We start from the raw sequence: 21,999 nt of genomic DNA on the forward strand, positions 1-21,999 counted from the left end.
AATTAGTAATTTGAGAGCAAGCAATTGGACCACAAGTTCCAGCTTTTTAAAAAAATATATATTTTATTGATTTTTTATAGAGAGGAAGGGAGAGGGATAGAGAGCTAGAAACATCAATGAGAGAGAAACATTAACCAGCCGCCTCTTGCACACCTCCCACTGGGGATGTGCCCACAACCAATGTACATGCCCTTGACAGGAATCGAACCTGGGACCCCTCAGTCCGCAGACCGACGCTCTATCCACTGAGCCAAACCGGTTTTGGCCACAAGTTCTAGCTTTAATGCCCATGATGTGCTTTAGATTTTACATACTGTTTCAATTTGTAATTTTCTCATAGGCTATGCCTCAGATCTTTATTACTTATTTCCTTTATCCTTTTCTAATTTAGAAGATCTCATTTCTTCTCCCTATTCTTATGTTTGCATCCTACAATCTACTCTCAACTCTAAAGCCAAAGTAATTATTAAAAAATACAAGACAGGTTATGCTACCCAGTGTCTTCTCATCTCACTCAGAATAAAGACCAAGGTCGGTCTAGTGGCTTATAATGCCATACTCAATCTGACCGCTGCCACCTCTCCGACCTCCTTTCCTACGATCCTACCCATTGCTACCCTTGTCCAGACATACTAGTCACTTGTTATTGTTGCCAAGCATTAATTCAGGGCTCCCATTCTCATGGTATGGACTCAATAAAGTTGAGGTTAAAAACATGACTCTGGACTCAGACTGTCAGGGTTCAAATTCTGGCTTCATCCATCTCCACACCAGTGGTCAAACGGTTGACATGTTTGTGTCTTAGTTTTCTCATTAATAACAGAAGGACACTATTTTATTATTTTTAATGAAATCTCAAGGAACTTATCCATTAATATATAACAGCACAGACCGCAAATATCTAAAGTCCTCAATATTATACATTCAGAGAATTTTACCTTCTACAAGGTCTTGCTCATATTTAGTCATGAATGTACCTTTCCTCTGTCCATCAAAATTCTGACCAATTTTCATGGCTCAGAATAAGTATTAGGGGCTCCCTGAAGATTTTCTTCATTTATACAATATACTTAATAGTTCTGTCATCTTTTATGCCAATAATTTTTCTTTATTTCTCAATTATCTAATTTGTTGTATTCTAACTTATAAATGCTTCTATGTATTTATTCAAAAGAAAATAAAAATTATTTGCTCTAACAAATTACCACAAGCTTGGTAGCTTAAAAACAATACAGACTTATTGACTTATAGTTCTTTAGGCTAGAAGTCTGGCACACATCTCACTGGGCTAAATCAAAAGATTGGTAGGATGTGTTCATTTCTAGACTACCCAGGAAACAGTTTGTCTCTTTGCTTTTTCTAGCATCTAGAGGCCATTCATGTCCCTTTGCCCTTGAACCCCTTTTGTCAACCAACATTGCATCTCTATTTTTTTTGCTGTCATGTCTCCCTCTACTATCTCGTCTGTCTCATTCTCCCAGTTTTAAGGGCTGAACTTTGTGATTACATTGGGCACACTAGAATTTTCCAGGATAATCTCCCCATCTCAGTCTCCCATCTTTAATCACATCTGCGAATTCCTTTTGCCCTAAGGTGATATATTCACAAGCTCTGGGTATTAGGGCTCATACAAATTTGGGGATTGGGAGCTACTGTCCTGCCTACCACAAATTTCCTTACAAAAGGAACAATAAATTATTCTTCTTTCTATATCTCCTGCTGCCAAGCAGAGAATAATATTTACATTGAATTGAAGGTTTTCTAATAATATATGGAACAACAATCTTATATTCCAAATAATGTGTGACCTGGGCCTCTGAAAAGCATCTTGGCTATTATCAATCTTCTGCATTACCTTTTCCATTTATCAATTATGTTTTGGTTCATTATATCATAGTTTTCAAAGGGGTCATGTGAGGAAGCTTTCTAATACTTAGTTACCTGATTCTTGGCAGGAACTGTGCAGTGAGTACCGTAACTATATGAGGAACGGACGACTTCCCTGCACCAGAGAGAATGACCCCATTGAGGGCCTGGATGGGAAAATCCATGGCAACACCTGTTCCATGTGCGAGGCCTTCTTGTGAGTAGATCTTCAGCCACTGCTTCTGCTGATTGGAGAAGATACCTTCATCTGGGGCGGGCAACAGAGAGGATATTGGAGGTTTTCTATAGGAGGTAGAAAATGAAGGCTATCTTTGAATTGAGTTTGGGGATTTCCTATGATAAAGCCCTAGAGTTAGTGCATTTCTTTGTACTGTTCTCAGTGCTCTGAATGGCACGTGGATCACCATCAAGGGAGGACCATGTGCTAAGGGGAAACTCCCCCGAGCTAATGGCATACAAGGATGGAGATTTCTGTTCTCTGCATACATACTCTCATGAATAACCTAAAGATGTAATCATTGGGCCTATCAATTGAAAATTTGCTAATATCTAGTCACTGTTTTTAAGTATTCTAGCTGCATTCTGGGGAGAAGGACAAATCTCTATTTTCTAAAAGAAATATGATGAAAATGTATTTGCTGGCTCACTGTGGCATGTCTTACTGTTTAATCAACATTAAAAGCAAGAATAATATGGGGGTGTGCATTTGCCTTTTCACTCCCAAGCTAAGTTGGTTGTGAAAGGGAAGGAATGGAATATTTCTATCTGGAGAGACTTCCCCTTTAGAATAACATGTACTGGGTGCTGGGAATGATTCTTTCCACCCATTCTCTCCTATAGCCAGCAAGAAGCAAAAGAAAAAGAAGCTGAATCCAGAACAAAAGTTAAGAGAGAAACTGAAAAGGTAACTGTCCTGGAGTGTTCAGACCACAATGAAAGAATGAGGTTTTCTAGTTTCTCTTTAAAAACAATTCATGAAATTACTGAAGCCTGTGTGAGAGATCTCGAGGTTCATTTAGTCCCGGGGTTGAAGAAATTTTCTTAAAGGGCCAGAAAGTAGATATTTTATATTGTGGTTGTTCGGTCTCTATCACAGAGACTCTATTTGCTGTTGTAGCTCTAAAGCAAATAGGCATGGATGTGTTCCAGTAGAACTTTATTTGCAAAAACACTGGTGGGCCAGATTTGCACTCAGGCCATAGTTTTACTTGTAAACTCCTAATTTAACTTATTCCCATATTTTTAAGTGACAATTTGAAACAGATAGAAAGAAGTACTTGCTTAGAAACATAATGGGAATATTGATGTCAGAATCCATGACTTCATATTTCAGAGTTTTTACATGGAAACAATGGAATTCAAACCTGGACTCCTCGATACCGGTCTAGCATTATTTCTAACACACCATGCAGTTTTAGATGGCCACATTTGGTCAAACTGGGTTTGTTTCTTGCTTTACCCTTAAATACTTCTGGTACCAGCAGGTTGGAGAAAAATAGAAAAGCAACTTTCCCAAATAATATTTTCTTGATTTAAAAGCACTGATTCCAGTTAGATTTTTTTCCAATTTTGGGGTCATTTCCTTGCCCCCATCAAAAACTATTGACATCAAAATAATTGCTAAACAAAAGTATCACACTTGGAATTCTGCTTGATTGTTTTGTTTACAATTTTATTTCCCATAATTGTGGGTCTGGATTTAAAAATAATATGATATGCTCATCTGGTCACTTTTCAACATCTACAAGAGAAAGTTCTTCAGAATCAGACTATTTCTTATTTCATATTAGCAACTACCAACAAACTGTCCTCTCATACCACATTTCTTTTTGATAACTATGACCAGTTAGGAAATCTGACAGCGAACCTTAAAGCAGAGCTGGGAGAAAAACTCACTTTTGTCCTCATTGAGTTTCAACTTGAACTAAAGATGCAAACAAACAAATAAAACCCCTCAAAATCAATCCTAATTGCTATTCTATGATCTTAAGTGATTCCTTACTCTCTATTAATTCCTCAGATAATTCTGGAGCGAACATTTACTGAGTACTTCCGAGATGTCAGCCATGTGTATTATTTCATGTTATTCTCTTAACAACCCAGGACATATATGGAATACTTAATGCATAATGGTCTTTATTATTTTAACTAAGTGGAATACACTTCCCTTTTATAGATGAGGTAACTGAGGCACAGAGAGGCACCCCCCATCTGAGGTCTCTTGATGGCAGACTGGAATTGTAATTAACAGTATGCGATAGCTGTCAAAACGTTAGTGCCTGTCCAGACACACCTGGAATATTATGTTAGATTCTTTAGGAAAGGGGAAGAATTCAGAATGAGAAATGGTACAGATGATTGAAACAGAATGACTGAGTATCTTGGATGTTTAGCTCTTGGAAGAGAATACAGGGAGAAGGACAAGAAAGCTTTCTCCAAACAAGTGAAGAAAATTATTCTCAGTTTCTCTGAGGGAAGTAAAATACTTGGACTTTGCTTACTGGTCTAAAGAAACATACTCATCCTAATTGCAATGACATCTTAGAAGAATCAAACCTAAGACTAGGGATCCTATAGGATTTATTATTTTCTAAGATTCTCCAAAAGTAGCACTATGGCTAATTTGTTGGAACAATCTAATAGAAATTTTGGAATGAACTACATGGAGGGTAATGGACTCCTTATTGCTGCAGGTATTCCTGTGCAAATTAGGTAACTTGGCGGGCATGATATAAAGGGAATTGAGATATAGTATGATGGTTGAACCAGATAAACTTTGAAGTGCTATCTAAACCCATTTTTTTTTATTCTATGACCTGTCCAGTGTTTTGTGGTGTGTTTTTTTTTATTATTATAACAGAGATGGACAATAAAACCCAGAGTAAGAAATGTGACCAGTTCTCCGAGAACCCACTGTATTAAAAGATTATTGCTTGTTTGTGATTACAACTTCAGTCTGAATTCAGGGGCTAAATCTCAAGGGGGAAAAAAAGATATGCCACCTTTTAAGTCCTATGTGCTCAGTAGGAATTGAGCAAAAACAATTGCCAGAAAAGAAATCCTTAGGTCATTTTACCTTTTTTTCTAGGAAGCACTTAGTAGGAACCCAACAAAGTAATTTCCAAGAAAATACTCAAGCTCTTGCATTTTCTGCTCCTTTTAGGATACATGTGGTGAATTTCGGAGCCTAATGCAAAATGGAAATCTCTTTTGCACACGAGAAAATGATCCTGTGCGTGGACCAGATGGCAAGACCCACGGCAACAAGTGTGCCATGTGTAAATCAGTCTTGTGAGTACACAAAGGAAGCGCCTGCTGTGGGTCAGCAGAGTTGGGGAGGCATAGAGCTGGGGAGATAATAAATATTGCAATTCTAGAAATGGACAATATATTAGATTGTTACTATATTCTCCATTAGTTCTGGGGTGGAGCCTATCAATGGATCACAACATTTGTCTCGATAGAATTGTTAGTCCTTTGCTATCATTGGATCCCTTTTCTGGATTATTTTTTAATTTCCTCTGGGAAGAAAACATACCAATTTAAAAGCAATTTAATTCCTCTATCTATACTTTTGAAAATACCACATTTTTAGGAAAGGAAAATTAGCTCTTTACACAATGTTTGGAAGTACGACTACATTATTTGTCATTCAACAGTCATTTACTGAACATCTACAATGTATAACGTGTATAATGGTTTTACAAAGATGAATGAAAGAATCTTTCGAGAAATCATATAGTTCATTAGACATTAGACATGGGCATTAGTTAACATAATACACTGCTAAATGAAAAATGAGATAGACAATATGTTATACTACTTCAGGGAAGGGAAAGTTAATAGTTTCATTCAGCTATAGAACTTGACCTTATAATTTGGATAATATGAGGACAGGACTGAAAGGAATGAGAGCAAAAGAAGGGAACAGCATAGGTAAAGATCTAAAATTAAGAAAACTGTCATATGTACAGTAAAGTGCAAGTTTTTAAGTTTAGTTAATACTTAGCCACTTCACCAGCTTTGAATGCCAGATCAAGGATTTTTTAGTCAATCCTATATAGAGTGGAAAGGCTGTTAAATTTTTAGGTAGTAGATGAATATGATTCCTCTAAGAAGATTCATATGTCAGCAGTATAAAGGAGAATAACAGAAGGGAGAGACTAAAATTAAGAATACTCCAGGTGGTGGTAGGGGTTCGCAAAGACCCAATATAAAGTCACTGGAGCCCGGGAAATAGGACAGAAGGCGAGCGGATCAGCATGGGAGATACTGTGAAGGTGAAATCAGTGTTATGTGGCAACAGCTATCTGAGCCGACCAAGAGGGAGCAGTGAGAGGTGACCAGTGTTTCATTCTTCATGGAAGGGAGAGAATCCAGGAGTAAGAACACATTTGGTAAAGAAGATAGTTATTTTTGGACCTCTTAAATATGAAGTATTTGAGAGAAATACCTGGAGATTCAGTGAGCCTTTCTGAAATACTAATTAATTGCTCACCTGGTCTTGTTTGCGATTTGTAAATATTGGTTTCCTTCTATGGCAATGAGGACTCCGCATAATTCACCTTTTTGTTTTCAAAGAAGGCCTGCAGCATAATAGATGTTCAATAAGTGCTGGTGAATTCTGTGCCAATCTAATTTGGCCACATGATGAGAAACGCATAGGCATGCGCTCCACTCTGTAATCTATTATCCCCTGCCTCCCACTTTCTAATTTCCAGCCAGAAAGAAAATGAAGAAAGAAAGAGAAAAGAAGCAGAAAAGCAAAGAATTGCTACAGAGCATGGTTCCAACGGTGGTGGTGGAGGGAAAGCTCAGGTGAGAGGTACCTCTAATTTCACAACCACGGTGAGCTCAACTCACTGACAGTAGGACCATGGCAAAGGCTGTGGAGCAAAGTGAATGTGTGTAGTGCTGAGTGTGAAAATGTCCTTGGAAGAACAGTGGGTCGTCCCCTTAAAACTTAGGGTAATACCTCAGCAATTTTTAGTCTCTCCAGGGCTCATTGTGTCCTCTTTAAACCTGGAATAATTAATGTGATGGCCTTATCCCAGTCTCCTGGCTTCTCTTTCTACAGACTAGCTCTCATGTCAATATGGATCACAGGAGAGTACATGGTGTAAACGTGGTTTCACATCAGTGTTACATGCTCTTCATTTTCTTTTATTTTTCTTGCTTTCCCTGAATGCAGTCACTTTGTTGAGGTATATTTTCTGTTGGTCCAAGGCAGCATAATATGGTGAAAGAGCATAGGTTTTGGGATCAGATAATTTGGGGCACGACTCTGCCCCTTTCACTTAAAACTTGTGAAGCATTCAGTCAGTTACTTCATCTCACTGAACTCTAGTGTCCCTGACTTAGCAGCACTCTTAGAGGGATAATATACAATAATTCAGGCAAGTGTTTAGCGTATTTCCTGAGATATTCTTAAATGTCAGCATGACAGTGTTGCATATAAGCCCACGCCTTGAGTGTGTGAACACAATTTCATAAGATTATAGCACCCCTATTGCTCTCCTTACAACCTTGGGGTATCAAGACCATTTCTTCGCTTCTAGATCTGACACAGGCCCAATATTTGCCTTTGACAAATTTTGGTGTTTCTGTTTTTCTGTCTTTTCTCCTTTAGGAGGCTGAGTTCTCATTCTCAGCCTCCTAAAGAAGAACCTTTGTCTGTCTTCTCTATACTTTGCTCAAGTATATCTTCCTTGGCATTTTGCATAACTTTATGCTTTCTCCCAGCATTTCTTTTTCCTTCCTACAGCAGAGGTCAGCAATTTTTTAAAAGTCCAGATAGTAAATACTTTGGGTATTGTGGGTCATATGGTCACTGTTGCAACGTTCAACTCTGACATTGTTGTGGGAAAGCAGCCATAAATAATATCTAGAATGAATGAGGGTATTTCAAATTTTATACATAAAACATTGTATATAAGAACAGACAACAGGACAGATTAGTCCTATAGGTTATGTAATAGCTGACCCTTGATCTATGCTGTTAAATTTCACCAACTTTGTCATTTCCCTGTTTGGAACATTAAAAGCAGCAAAATTAGGCATGACAACTAACCATCATAGGATATGGGTGGTCCCAGTCCACTTTTTCCTGTACATAGCAATCCTAGATCTTATGTCCCATGTAAGAGAAGGTTGACAAGAACATTCCTTACTCAAATTGTTTAACAAATTTAATAACAATGCAACAGACCACATAATCCAGAAAACCTATTCTCTTCTCTCTTTTCAGGACCAATGTGCTGAGTTTCGGGATAATATGAAAAATGGAAAACTCAGCTGTACCAGGGAGAGTGATCCCGTACGTGATGCTAATGGCAAAACATACAACAATAAGTGTTCCATGTGTAAAGAGATACTGTGAGTACTTCTATTAACAGTCATGTCTGAAAGATAGCCACATAGTCCTCCTGAATGAATGCCTATTTCTCATGAAAGATAGCCACATAGTCCTCCTGAATGAATGCCTAGTTCCCTACATGAAAACTATTCTTGTTGTTATTTCCAAAATATTATTTCTCCTGCTTCCCCTAAGGAATGGTAAGAGGTTAAAAAACACATGATCCTAAGGGATTTCTCGATCTTTCTTATATCATGGGCTCCATACTTTTAAAAAATAACATTATAATAAGTTGACCTACAAATCAAGGTAGCAGAATGGTGAGTTAATGGGGAATTAAAAATTACAACTTACGATGAAAAGGTGAAATAACTGAGGAAGCTGGACTTTGAGACCTGAAACTTGCTTTAAATATCTCAAGGGTTAATATCAGAAAGAAGTAATGAATCAGCAGGCTTGTTCTTTGTTGTCCTGAAAATGTGAAATAAGACTAAAGGATAGAAATTACAGGGAGATATATTTGGACATAAATAAATAAAGGAGACTTTAAAATTACTTGAGTTGATCTACCTAGAATATCTACCTGTGATGAAGAAGCTTTTTAAAAAATATGTTTTTACTGATGTTAGAGAGAGAGGATGGCAAAGGGATAGAGAGATAAAAACATAGATGAGAGAGAAACATCGATCAGCTGCCTCCTGTGCACCCCCTACTGGGGATCAAGCCCGCAACTTGGGCATGTGCCATAACTGGGAATTGAACTGGGGACCTCTTGGTTCATGGGTCAACGCTCAACCACTGAGCCATACCAGCCAGGCGAGGAAGGTTCTTAATAACCCAGCTGGCTATCCATGATGGGGATATGCAGAGACATTCTCTGTTCAGGAAGATATCTAAGACACATAAACTCTAAGGGGCCTTTGAAACCTGGATACATGTTAACAAGATGACTATTGACTTTTCTAGGGAAAAACAAGCAGATGGAAAAAATACGTATTCTGGCTATAGAGCAAATGGGACTGAATCAGCATCAGGAAAGGTGAGTCATTAACTAGGTTTTGACAAGAATGGTCTTTCTGTAAGTCAACATTTGGCTATCAAAAATATGGAAAGAAATGTCATTGCTGCCAACCAAGATCTTGCCCTTAGATCAGAAGCCATCATTAATGTAAATATCACTGGTAACTTGTTCAGTGTGGAAATTTAATATCAAATGGAAATCTTATAGTCTTATACTTTACAAAGCACTTTTATAAATAGTAGTTTATTTAATTCTCTCAACAGCCTAGTAAAATTTTGAGTCAAGATCTTCAGATTTTCTTCTTCCTCCCCCTGTCCCCCAAATACAAGCAAGAGTTTATTTAGAAAGTCATAGAGGTAGGAGAAGTGAGCCATGGAAGAAATGAGCCAGCTGAGCTGTGTGGGCTCAGGGAACAAGTTATAGAAGCAAAAGAAAGGCCATTGGAACTTACGAGAAAGAGAGAAGCAAGATATGCCTGAGGGAAAGGGAAAGGCCTGGGCATGCTCCATAGAGAGAGCCGCCCAAATCTTCAGATTTCAAAGCCCAATCAAATACTGTATGAAAGCAGTCATACCTAAGGTAATCTGCCCTTCTTTTCAGGATCCCTGTGATGAATTTAGAGGCCAAATGAAAAATGGACAACTTATCTGCACCCGAGAAAGTGATCCTGTCCGTGATTCAAATGGCAAGACACATGGCAATAAGTGTGCAATGTGTAAGGAAAAATTGTGAGTATCTTTTCAAAAATGGGCCTTTAAAATAGAACCAGAGTAATAGAAGCATCTAGCAGACTGTCCAACATATGAGGGAAGATGGGGGTAGGGGGTATGAGGGGTTGGGGGTAAAAGGAAGGTGGTAAGAGATCAACCAGAGGACTTGTATGCATGCATATGAGCACAACTAATGGACACAGACCTGGCGGGGGGGGGGGGGGGCAGTGAGGGCATGTGCTGGGGGTGGGGTGGCTGGGGAGTGGTCAATGGGGGAAAAGGAGACTTATGTAATACTCAAAACAATAAAGAAGTTAAATTTTTAAAATGGGCCTTTGTGAGTCTTAAAGTATAATAATCATTTCTCATCAATTTGAGAAAATGACACATTTTTAAAGACAGATCTAGTAATTAATGAGGTGGTTGTCCACTTTGGTTGAAATGTTTCTTTCCATTCTTTTCCTCCAGGGAAAAGGAAGCAGCTGAAAGAAAAAAGAAAGAAGACGACGACAGGCAAAACACATCAGAAAGGAGCAATGAAAAACAGGTAATATATGTCAATACTTAAATATGGATGGTTTTTTGTATGGTTAATTTATCAAACAAATATTTATGAAATGCCTACTCTGTTGTAGTCATTATAACTATATCAATGGTAAACAAGAAAGACATGGCCATGTCTTACAAAGAAATAGCATGTTAATCAATGCCCTAAGAGCACCTCTGATGCAATTACGACCATCTATAGGGCCAGTGACAGTTGTCAAATTATTGTTGTTATCAAGTAAATTTCTTTTCTGAAGTTTTAAGACAAAAACAAAATAACCAAGTAAAAGTTACAAATAAGAAAGCATGTATCATTGGCGCTCATGATGATAAATTCTTGACTTGGCATTACAGTGCCATCTTGTGTTCAATTTTGTACTTTAACACATGATGTCAATGCTTTACAACACCTACATAATATATGACACAGCACACTCTCTTATAACCCATCTCTGAGCTCCAATTAGAAGAGTAAAATTTCCCCAGGAAAGTTTTCCCATTAATGAGGCAACTTTTCACTGTCTATACTGACTAAACAAAATGAAACTTAATAGTAGTTATCATTTTAAAAATATGTTGGGAATATCTGCTATGCATTTTGGTAAATGAATGGTTTTGCGAAAAGGCTTTATTGTACAACCTCGAGTGATATCTACTGGCCATTTATTCTATTTGTAATCCTGGTCAATTTTTTTCAATTATTTATTATATATTTTAAGAATGGAAAACAAAAACATCCTCTCTCTGTATGTACATATAAAAAATGTCCAGATATTGTGTGTGTGTGTGTATGTGTGGCAAAAAGGGAGCTGTAGTCTTATCTACTCATGCAAAGTAAAATAAGCTTTACAAAGCATTTGCATTATCATATTTAAACCAACCCCAAATCTATGCAGTGGCTGGTATTTTTCCAATTTTACAGTTCAGAAAAACTCAGAGAAGATAACTACAGACAGATAATAAATGGAAGATCCAGACATTGCACCCATAAAGCAAAGGTTGCAATACAGGAAGGTGAATGCTATCATAAACATATATGTATTGGTATGCTGGGCACCTGGAAAGGGAAATTATTCTAGTAGCTTTTAAAAATGATAGCTGTGAAACATTTAATATGTTAATCAGATATTGAATTCCAGATTTAAATGCTCAACAAAAACAGGTCTAGAGTTGTCTATGGACATCACAATTTAAAGAAAGAAGGATAACTATAATCTAAATTACTAGCAGTATTTGTTAAGTAATCTTTCCACATATCTACTTTGGCTCTTTGGGCTTAACCGAAGTTCAAGAAAAACTTCTGTAGATGCCCAAAGCTTTCAACAGAAAGAGGCCCGATCCTGAGGACCCAGTTCCTTTGGCTTCTTTTTAGGAACATCTTCTCACAAATATACAGAAGTTTCATTTTCTGCCAGGTGAAAGCAGTGAAGAAAAGGAAAACAGCATAGTTGTGAGCAAGTTTTTTATCACAAATCCAACATTGACTTTAGTTACTTATTCTCTCCAAGCCTTACTTTTATCATCTGTAAAATGGGGATAATGCTGTTTATTGTATAGGGTTTTTTATGACAAGTAAAGAAATCTATCAGAGCACCCAAAAAAGTACCTGGAATATAATGCAGGTTTGATTATTTTTTGTTTTGTTATTGTGGAACAAAGCTAAAAGTTTACATTTTAGTATGTTTTACCCAAAGAGCATATTTTAGTTCATTCTGAGGTTATTTTTTCTGTGTGAAATAATGGGTGCAGTTGTAGAGAGACAGGTTTTGAGCTCAGCCTAATAGAAACCTGCATAAAAATGGTATGGGCTGCCTTAGAAAGAAAATTCCATTGGGGAAAGACAGTTATTTGAGAGGGATGTTGTGGAGAGGATCCTAACTTCCTGAGCATATATTGAATAAAGTGCCTTTAAAACACATTCCATCTCTAAAATTTCATTTTCTCTAGATATTTTCCTCCCTGAAGTGTTTTGAGTTTAGACCTTACCAGCCAATCCTGTTTTCAGTTCTCAGACCAGACTATTAACATCTTGCTTTGCTCCTTTTGGCAGGACCAGTGCCATGAATTCCGGAGCATGGTGAGAGATGGAAAGCTCATCTGCACCAGAGAAAACGACCCCGTCCGAGGTCCATATGGGAAGATGCATGTCAACAAGTGTGCAATGTGTCAGAGCATCTTGTACGTGAGGAGGTTTATTGATCAGTTTGATGTGTTGTGCCTGATGGCAAAAAAAAGCCCAACCAGTTCTTAATTTAAAAATCCAGGCACTTAGAATCACATGTGACAAATATAATAACAGCTCCTCACTTGAGAAGAGGACAATAAGTTTCTAGAGCAGTTCCATAAGAAATTCATTTTGATGTTGAGCAGCATGTGGGATGGGGGGAGAGCTAGTGGATTGTGCCCAAATTATTGGCTTTCGAAGAGGAAGCTTATCAGCTAAGTAACGTGGGACAGGCCAATTCACTTTACAGAGCCTGGCTCCTCCTGTATGTGAAGGGAACAATCATTTCCCAATACAGTTTTTATAGGCATTTGAGGAGATAATATTAAACATGCTTATAAACTTTAAAGCACTAAAACTATATAATGAACAATCAATATTGGAGAGTTTAGTTGTGCTTTAATTAGAAAAGTAAAAAGGAGAAATGAAGCAACTCTCTATATGAAACCCATAAGTAGATTCTACTAGGGGAAAAGAGTAATGGCCTAAGAGGATCATATGATTCTGACAGCATAGTAATTGGATTGAGGAAAGTTGAAAGCATTGCCATAAATTATGAAAATTCCAACAAGCAGAATTCATTAGTAAAAAAACAAACAAAACTATTTTAGGTATTTTTGAAACATGAAAAAACTCTTGAATTTGTTAATGTTTAGAACTGGAGAAATTCTTGGTTTAAAAATTCAATAATAATCCTGGAAAAACTACCCTATCCTTTTTTCTTCTGCAGTGACCGAGAAGCTAGTGACAGAAAAAAGAATGACGAAGAAAAATCACACAACAAACCTTCAAGTGATAAAAAGGTTAGGGTTATTTCTTTAAAAATATGAAGAAAACTATTTTACTTTTCATCCTGAGATTTTGAGTTCTACTCCAGTGTTGGGATAATGAAGATGCTAATGTTTTACCTCAAAGAAAATTGATTTTTCCCATTTTGTCGCTTTGGGCATAATAAGATTTTTGCTTTTTCTGGCTCTGAGGTTTTATGTTTTTCTCAGTTTTGTAGAGAATTCTCCTACAGTGTGTCATTACTTTAGTCTCTTATCTTGGGAGAAATGTGGGTTGAAAAATAAAGGGTGAAATCTTTTTTCTCCTCCCCTGCATGCTTATCTCTGACACTAGATGTGAAAGGAGGCTTCAGGTGGCTTGCTGACATTGATTTAACAGCGAAAGTAATATAATCGAATCGCAAAGCCTTGATGTCTTTCTTTCTGTTTTCTCCAGATGATTTTCTCAGCATCCACAAATCCATAGCATGCATGTATGATGCTGCCTTTTCTGTTTGCTTTTCAAGACTCGGAAGAAGACATCGTCATTCAGTCCTTTAGCAGTGATAATCAATCCCATTTGTAGAGTTAAATTCCTGTGAGAATGTCCTTTGGTCAAGGGTACATCTCGTGTGGCAAATAGGGGAAAGGAAGGATGGAAGGAAAGGACATGAGAGACCAGAAGGTCTATCAAGCATTGTTTTATGTTTCCTTGCATTTGCAGGACCAGTGCAAAGAGGTTCAGAAAGGAACAGAGAATGGAAAGTCTGGGCATTCCTTGGCCTCCATTGCCAGGATAAGTGCAGTGAGTCTGAGCCCAGAGCCAAGAGAGGACCGCCTCAAACCCAGTGTGAGGAAACCACCAAGGTAAAGGGAAACAGCCACGCTCACTTCTTTCTCATTTTCCAGGACGAGTGTGCTAACTTCCGGGCGTACCTAAGGAATGACGAGCTCCTTTGCACTCGGGAGAATGACCCTGTGCGTGGTGCTGATGGAAAGTTGTATAAGAACAAGTGCTACATGTGCAGAACTGTCTTGTGAGTAAGAGTACCCTATGACCCCTTCAGCATGTGGGGGAACTGTATTTGTAGAAACTGCCGTTTAAATAAATATGGGGTCCTTAAACCACGTTTTTATATTCAAGACCCTTAATTTGACAACATCTGGTATAGGAGGAAGAATGCTTGGATTTGGAGACAGGAAATCCAGATATAAGATCTAATCATGATATTTACTAGCTGTCACTTAAAAAAGTTTTTTTCATCTCTCAGGATCATAATTATAAGAAATTATTTCAGAGTTTTGTTCCAACTTAGATCAGACTCAAAAGAGAAATATATATAAACTAGTAGCCCATTTGCAGGAAGAATCCTGCAAGCGGCCACTGCGGCCGTGTGCGCTGCCGCTGTTGTGGCTGCCGCCGCTGCCGCTGCCCCGCCCTGCCCGGGCTTTCCCTCTGGCAGCCACCTTGCTTTCCGCTTTTCCTCCCTCTTCCTTCTAAGTTGTCTTCAGTCTAAACTCCTCCCTCCCTCAGCATATGCAAATTAACTGCCATCTTTGTTGGATAATTTGCATACTCACCCTGATTGGCTGGTGGGCGTGGCTGTGGCTTGGGCGTAGCGAAGGTGCGGTCAATTTGTATATTACTATTTTATTAGGTAGAATATATATTTATGCCTCCAAATATATAAAGTCAATCTCCAAAGTTAAGAAATTTGTTTTTGAGAAAGGGTTTCTAAGTTATTCTGATGGACAACCATATTTGGCAACCAATGGGCATGATAGATAATGATGACAATGATCACAATTATCACCATCATCATCATCAGTATTCATTTAGCTCTTTGTAGAATGTTGCTTTTTTATTGAGGAAGAAATTACCAATACTACCTTTTTTTATGTTCTAGAAAATCTAAGCTCAAGGAATTTAAGCAAAGTGTCTAAGGTCACACATCTATTATGTGATAAGAGCTCTAAACCAGAGCCCTACTATGTACTTTCCTTAACATGTCACCCTGGTCACTCTCTATGTTCTGTGTTTTGAACATAGAATATTCTAGTGTTCCATCCTATTTTATTAGAATTGCTTAACTTCCCACTGGAAGTTATAGAAGCTAGTTTTTGTGGACATAACTTTAAATTACTTTTTATTTTCTTTTTTAGTCAAAAAGAAGCTTTGGAAAGGGCAAGACTTCAAGAAAAGCCATCCCAACCTAGATCTTCCAGTGAGGAAGACAGCCCAGATTCCCCCAAATCTACTCTGGTAAGAATTGTTCTTTCAGGAAAGCTACTTATTAATTTAATTTGCTCATTAGTGGGGGGGGAGGGTTGCCACTGGCCCCCTATGGATCTCATTTCCATCAAAAAGCCTGGGAAGGGCTGATTCAGTACAGCCTCAAGTCCTTTTACTCATATTGTCACTTGTGACTTCAATAATAACTTTATTAATTAAAGGAAAATAGGACATAACTTTCCATCAACTCAATGCAAGAACTGCTATGACTTGTTAGTCTATACTTTCATTATCATTCACTTCACAGCATTTCTATATTCTGATTACTTTGAGTCATAAGTTATATAAAAGTGTGTTATTTAATTTCTGATTACCTAGAAACCTTATCACTGTTACATTTATTATCAGTATTATCCCACTGGGATCATAAAACTTAAATTTTATTACTTTAATTCTTTGAAATGTATTGACACTTGTTTAACAGCCCAGTAAAAGGTTTATTTGATAATAATTTCATGTGTACTTGAAAAGAATGTGTAGTCTGTAGTTGTTGGATATAGAGATCTATGAATATCACTTAAGTTAAACTGGGTAATTTTGTTTTTCAAATATTCTATATCTTATTTATTTTTGGCTATGCTATCAATTACTGAAAGAAGTATGTTAATATTTCCATTTATGTTTGTAAAGTTATCTATTTCCACTTTTAGACAATTTTTATCACATATATTTTGAAACTATATTTTAGGTACATGCATATTTGGGATTGTTATTAATGAAACTATTATTTTATCATTAGAAATTATCTTCTTTATCTTTGCTAATACTTTTTATCCTAAATTCTACTTATGTGATATTAATATAGATATATAGCTAGCTTTTGTACAATGAATGTTTGCATGTATATATTTTCCATTCTCTTACTTTCAACCTATTGGTTGAAATAGAAATATTTATTTAAAGTATACTTCTTATAAACATTATATAGTTGAGTCTTTTTGTTTTTCTAGTATGATAATCTCTGTTCTTTAACTAGAGTGTTTATTTTTACTGTTATTTAATGTAATTACTGACACAATCATATTTAAATCTTCTATAATTCTGTTTTTAAGTTTGATTTTTCCTTTGGTCCTATTTTCTTGAATTAATAGTTACTATTGAAATCACACTTCTAAAAGACTACAAAGAACAAATACGTTCCCTCTTCTACATGAAAGATATATCTTTAATTTTGGAAAACATACTGACAATTAACATATACTGAGCCCTTAGTGTGTGCCAAACACTGTGTTATGCATGCATTTAAATGCATTATCAGATTTGATCCCCTAAAACACCAATATGAGACAAGAGCTATTATTATTCATGTTGTTCAGATGAGAAACGAAGGCTCAGAGAAGTGAGGCAAATCTTTCCTCCAGTTTAGTGACAGAGCTGGGACTCAATAGCTCATGCAATTAACTAGTATTCACCTCTGATTAGTATTTTCCTTTCTAGATTGCATATAACCAGTGCCTTCATTTAAGATAAAATAATATTATTTTTTGTATGCTTACCATACTAGAATCCTTCCTATGGATATGTCTCATTTATCTGTGCCCAATATCACGTAGAGTTTTGGCTTTCTTATTGCTTTGTTCTTCCTTATGTCTTGATTTAGCTACTTATCCTCCCTAGTCTAAGGAAACCAAATCCGGGAGGTTAAATTTACATAATAATGCTATGAAATAAATAATGTGACTTTGTTTGACCTATGTGACAGTTTCGTTATTAGTCATTTATTCAAATGTGATGGAGGAAATCAAGGGGACTTTCCCCAGCTCATCCCTCTTGAGTGCCATGGAGCAAATCTGATTTATGTTTTGCTTGTTCAGGATTCTGAGATGTGCAAACACTATAGAGTATTGCCCAAGATGGGTTACCTTTGCCCAAAGAATTTACAGCCTGTCTGTGGTGATGATGGCCAGACATACAACAATCCATGCATGCTCTGTCATGAAAACCTGTAAGTATACAAGTCACACCATTATATCTTTTAGTGTAGAAGCTCTTGTCTATAGTGTTTCCCCTGGCAGTGAATGGATAGCAATTTGAGGTGTGCTGCAACCAGATGACTAATCACCGCAGTTCAAATCACATTTTGTGATCATCATTATCTAAAATAAAGGAGATTTGATGTTATCCCTTTACTGACATTGGTTATATATGTTACTGAGTGGAAGTGAAAGGAAAAAAGTGGTGGGGTTACAACAATTAGAGAAAATCTCAATAAGCTTGTGTACACTTATGGGAGTCACCCATCCTTTGTCTAATAGAAAAAGTTGAAAATCATTGCTATTCAGAGTTAACCCAGCCTGTAATCGCTAATGGGCCTTAGGAATACCCGATAGTCACAGATTTCCCATCCTCCCTAAATCATCTTGGAGCAGGAAGTGTTACCATGCAAAAGAAAGCTCACTGGAGCAAATGGCAGACCTGGTGTCGGCTTTGGCTTTCAGATTTGTAACTATCTGTGCATCTGTGGGCCTGTTACCTCCTCATGCTGAGATTCCGCTGCTTCATTGAAGTGGAAACAGTTCTTTGAGTCAACTGACTTTACAGGGTTATTGCAAATAATTATTATTTTAAATTAAATACAAAGGATTTGTTTTAAGACTGCATGTATTGGTGGTAGCTTTGTTATTGTTTTTCTGCTCAATTGCTGACACTCACCTCCATCCATATTCCTGACCTTTTCCCAGCCTCCATTTGACTAGCTTTAAATGAGAGCATGGTGATAAATCTTAACTTTTCCACCTCACCCCACTCCAGACTTACATGCCAATCTATGGATATTCTATCCTTCTCAGGACACTATAAGCAAGGTCCAGAATAGGGGGATGGGCCCAATCTCCTGCTTTTCAATTGTAGAGAAATATTTGAAATTACATATATGTCCTTTTAAGTCAAATAACTCATAAAAGAAAAAGCTACTCTACACTTTATATATACTTAGAATAAAAACTGAATATGAGAGCTTTATGCGATCTCACATCTGCAGACTAGGCACTTTCACATTCACCCCTCTCTGAGTCCTCACTACCTTCCATGGAGTGGTGATAGCTTCACAGAGTGTGAATCTGAAGCTCAGAGGGTGCAGGTAATTTGTTTAAAATCACATAGCTAGGAAGCAGATCAGACAGGATTTTAACCTTGTTGCTTTGGGGATAATACAGTTTTCTTTCTACTACACTGCTGCGGTATGCCAGGCAGTACTTCCTTCAAAAATTGGAGGTCAAAAATGCCTTTGATAATATGAAGAGAGTTAATCTTTTCAAAAGAGAAAAGAAAATGATGTGACATTAACAATTTTTATGCATGTCTATGGACACATTAATTTTTTGGAGTCCACCCATGGGTCTTACAGAGTTTTAAGAATTAAAGGAATCTTCTGTTTAAGGGATGAATACAACCATTCAGGAATTTGTTACTATATAATGCCTTATCTTTAGCCCAGAAATCCTTCAATTTCTCTTTATTGTAAATGTAGCCAAACATTCTATTAACTATATAAACTCATTCACAATATACTCAGAATTGTTAAATTTTAGAAATACACTTAGAGATCATTTAGTCCCAAAGCCATTATTTTACAGATGGGGAAATGGGATCCCAGAGAGAAATTAGAATTTATTGAGTACTGATAACGTGACATTCTATTAACTATATAAACTCATAACAAGTGAACATTCTATTAACTATATAAACTCATAACAAGTGAATTTCTATTTCAAGGAAATTTGCAGTGAAAAATCCCAATGATAAAAATATTAATAAAAGCATGCTTCAGGAAGGATTGTTTAGTAAAGATAATAGAAACTGGGAGTATATATTATGAAGAGAAAATTTAGGCTATCCCAGGCAAAAGGAAACAGTATTGGTTTCTGTTGTTTTAGAGGAATCTAGAAGGAAGCAGTTTCAACTTTGCCCAAAGACAAAATGAACTGTCTTGTTAGACAGTAAATTTCCCATCACCAGAGGCAAACAAGTAGATGTTTGATATATAATATTTCTTAAGTAAGAGGCCTTATAATTCATATCCTTTAAGTCTTTCTAATTCTAAAATATAGGCTATATGATTAAGTCTTGTTATATTTTATAAAATATATTTATATGTCTATAGTCTCTATGTATTTTATATGTTTATATAAATATATTTATGTGAAATATATTTTATAATCCCCAAGTCACATTATCAGTACTCAATAAATTCCAATTTCTCTCTGGGATCCCATTTCCCCATCTGTAAAATAATGGCTTTTGGACTAAATGATCTCTAAGTGTTTTTCTAAAATTTAACAATTCTGAGTATATTGTGAATGAAATGTGACAGAACAGATACAGGGATGGGGGAAAAAGCTGGAGCTAAATGAGAAGAGAGAGACTAAATGTGATGATGCCTACTAGGAAAGAGTTGAATGCAGATCCCAGGACCTACCCCTGATTTCAGTTCTGGTTTGATGCTCTAATATCACCCACATCAATCTTTGTTGTTTTTCTTTCCCCATCTCTGAAAATTACTCTGTTCTGTTTTAGGATACGCCAAAGTAATACACGCATACGCAGCGAAGGGCCATGTGAGCAGAATAGCATCCCAGAAACAACACCTTTCAGTGTGCCAGCATCTGTAAGTACATTGGCATCCATGATTGCAGTTTTTAGAGCCAGTTGATGAAGATAATTAAGTAATTGCTGAAATATGTGGGAATAATAATACAGTAGTTAACATTTAAAAATGTTTACTGGGTAGATTTTTTTTTTAGTAGTGATGTCTCTAATAACAATTTCACAGAGTAGGTTTTCTTTTATGTGGTCTACAATAAAAAATGAAATAGAGACCAAGAGAGGTCAAATAGCAACAGAACTGGATTTAAACCATTTCCGTGTAACCCTCATATCCTTGCATTTTACATTGTATTAAATGATCTTCCCTAATGAAAAGTTGACCTTTTCATTTAAATTCCTACAAGGATGTTTTAACACACATTATTGAGTTTGACATTCTCCCTGGTGATTTCATTTGAGGAATCTCTTTCTTTAGCAAGATGATATGTAACTTGGGGGGAGGGGAAACTGAGAATATTCAAATAAGAGAATTTTTTTGGTTACCAGATAAATATGGACTCTATTTCCAGTTTTTGATGGTCTTCATATATGAGACCTTGGGCAAATCGCATAAATATTTAAACCAGCAATTTTCAACTGCTGTGCCAGAAGAATTTTTAAAACATGCAACACCTGACTTTGTAGTCAGGGACACTGACCTCTTTTCCTTTAGATTGTCAAATTAAAAAATGACAACAGCCAACACCACAATGGCCATCTGGTGTGAAAGAATCAAAATTATACCTAAATTTTTGTCAGATTAGCAAAGGATATATATTTTGGTATGCCGCAGAATTTTACTAATTAGTTTATGTGTGCCATGAGATGAAGAAGGTTGAAAATCTCTCATTTAAACTGAAGATCTTACTGAGTTACTGAAAGTATTCAAGAAGTGCTGACTTTTAAGCATTTGGCACAGTGTCTAAAAATTAATGGCATTTATTGTTATTATCACTATTATTATTATGCCTAAGAGACCAAAGTATGAATTTAGAGAAACACAGACTGGCACCGTGTTTATTTTTAATCACTTTAATGAATTCTCTCATAATAAATTTATATTTGATATTCACAAAAAATAATTAAACAATATTTAATGAATAGATAATAATTTATTATTACCAACATTGTTATTTTACTCCCTTCCACTGCCAGCTTTGGCGAAATGGAATTGGAAACTGTTCTGCCACATTTGAGAATCTTAAGCAACACTACATGAGACCATACTCAAAGGAACTACTCAGTGGTGCTTGATATGGGAAACTGGAAAAACGAACTATAAGCTGTTTCTGCTTTCATACTAACAGCTGGAAGGCAGGAGAATAGGTGGAGCATGGGCTGAAATCAGGACATTTTAATTTCTCATTTGGGCTCAAGAAAGTCATCTATCTACTCTGGGTCTTTACATGTCTATAAAGAGAGGGTTTCAATTTTTGCTCCAGTCCCCATATTGTGTTTGCTCTCTTGTTACATATAAACTCTTAACGATTTGCCCCTCATTTTATTGACGGACATACTGTCCCCCAATCTCACAAACACACCTGGTCACGTATATCCTAGAACAGGAAGGGGGAAATAATCTTTATATAAATTTTATAGATCACACCTTAGG

General features: G+C 36.6%; 1 protein-coding gene across 3 annotated transcripts in view; it reads left to right on the forward strand.

Annotated features, from left to right (window-relative positions):
• Positions 1 to 21,999, forward strand: part of SPINK5 (serine peptidase inhibitor Kazal type 5) — a 70,102-nt gene that overhangs the window by 46,110 nt on the left and 1,993 nt on the right. For 2 of the 3 annotated variants that reach the window (XM_079771573.1, XM_079771575.1), the window contains 15 exons: positions 1,956 to 2,083; positions 2,728 to 2,791; positions 5,051 to 5,178; positions 6,609 to 6,705; positions 8,135 to 8,262; positions 9,209 to 9,281; positions 9,864 to 9,991; positions 10,442 to 10,520; positions 12,570 to 12,697; positions 13,474 to 13,546; positions 14,235 to 14,315; positions 14,420 to 14,547; positions 15,674 to 15,773; positions 17,618 to 17,748; positions 20,319 to 20,409. In XM_079771573.1, coding sequence (XP_079627699.1) covers positions 1,956 to 2,083; positions 2,728 to 2,791; positions 5,051 to 5,178; positions 6,609 to 6,705; positions 8,135 to 8,262; positions 9,209 to 9,281; positions 9,864 to 9,991; positions 10,442 to 10,520; positions 12,570 to 12,697; positions 13,474 to 13,546; positions 14,235 to 14,315; positions 14,420 to 14,547; positions 15,674 to 15,773; positions 17,618 to 17,748; positions 20,319 to 20,409 — 1,557 coding nt within the window. The remainder of the gene's footprint in view (positions 1 to 1,955; positions 2,084 to 2,727; positions 2,792 to 5,050; positions 5,179 to 6,608; positions 6,706 to 8,134; positions 8,263 to 9,208; positions 9,282 to 9,863; positions 9,992 to 10,441; positions 10,521 to 12,569; positions 12,698 to 13,473; positions 13,547 to 14,234; positions 14,316 to 14,419; positions 14,548 to 15,673; positions 15,774 to 17,617; positions 17,749 to 20,318; positions 20,410 to 21,999) is intronic. The other variant, XM_079771574.1, reaches the window with a different exon arrangement.

This window comes from Cnephaeus nilssonii (assembly GCF_951640355.1).
Source record: "Cnephaeus nilssonii genome assembly, chromosome: 5".
Taxonomy (NCBI): Eukaryota; Metazoa; Chordata; class Mammalia; order Chiroptera; family Vespertilionidae; genus Cnephaeus; species Cnephaeus nilssonii.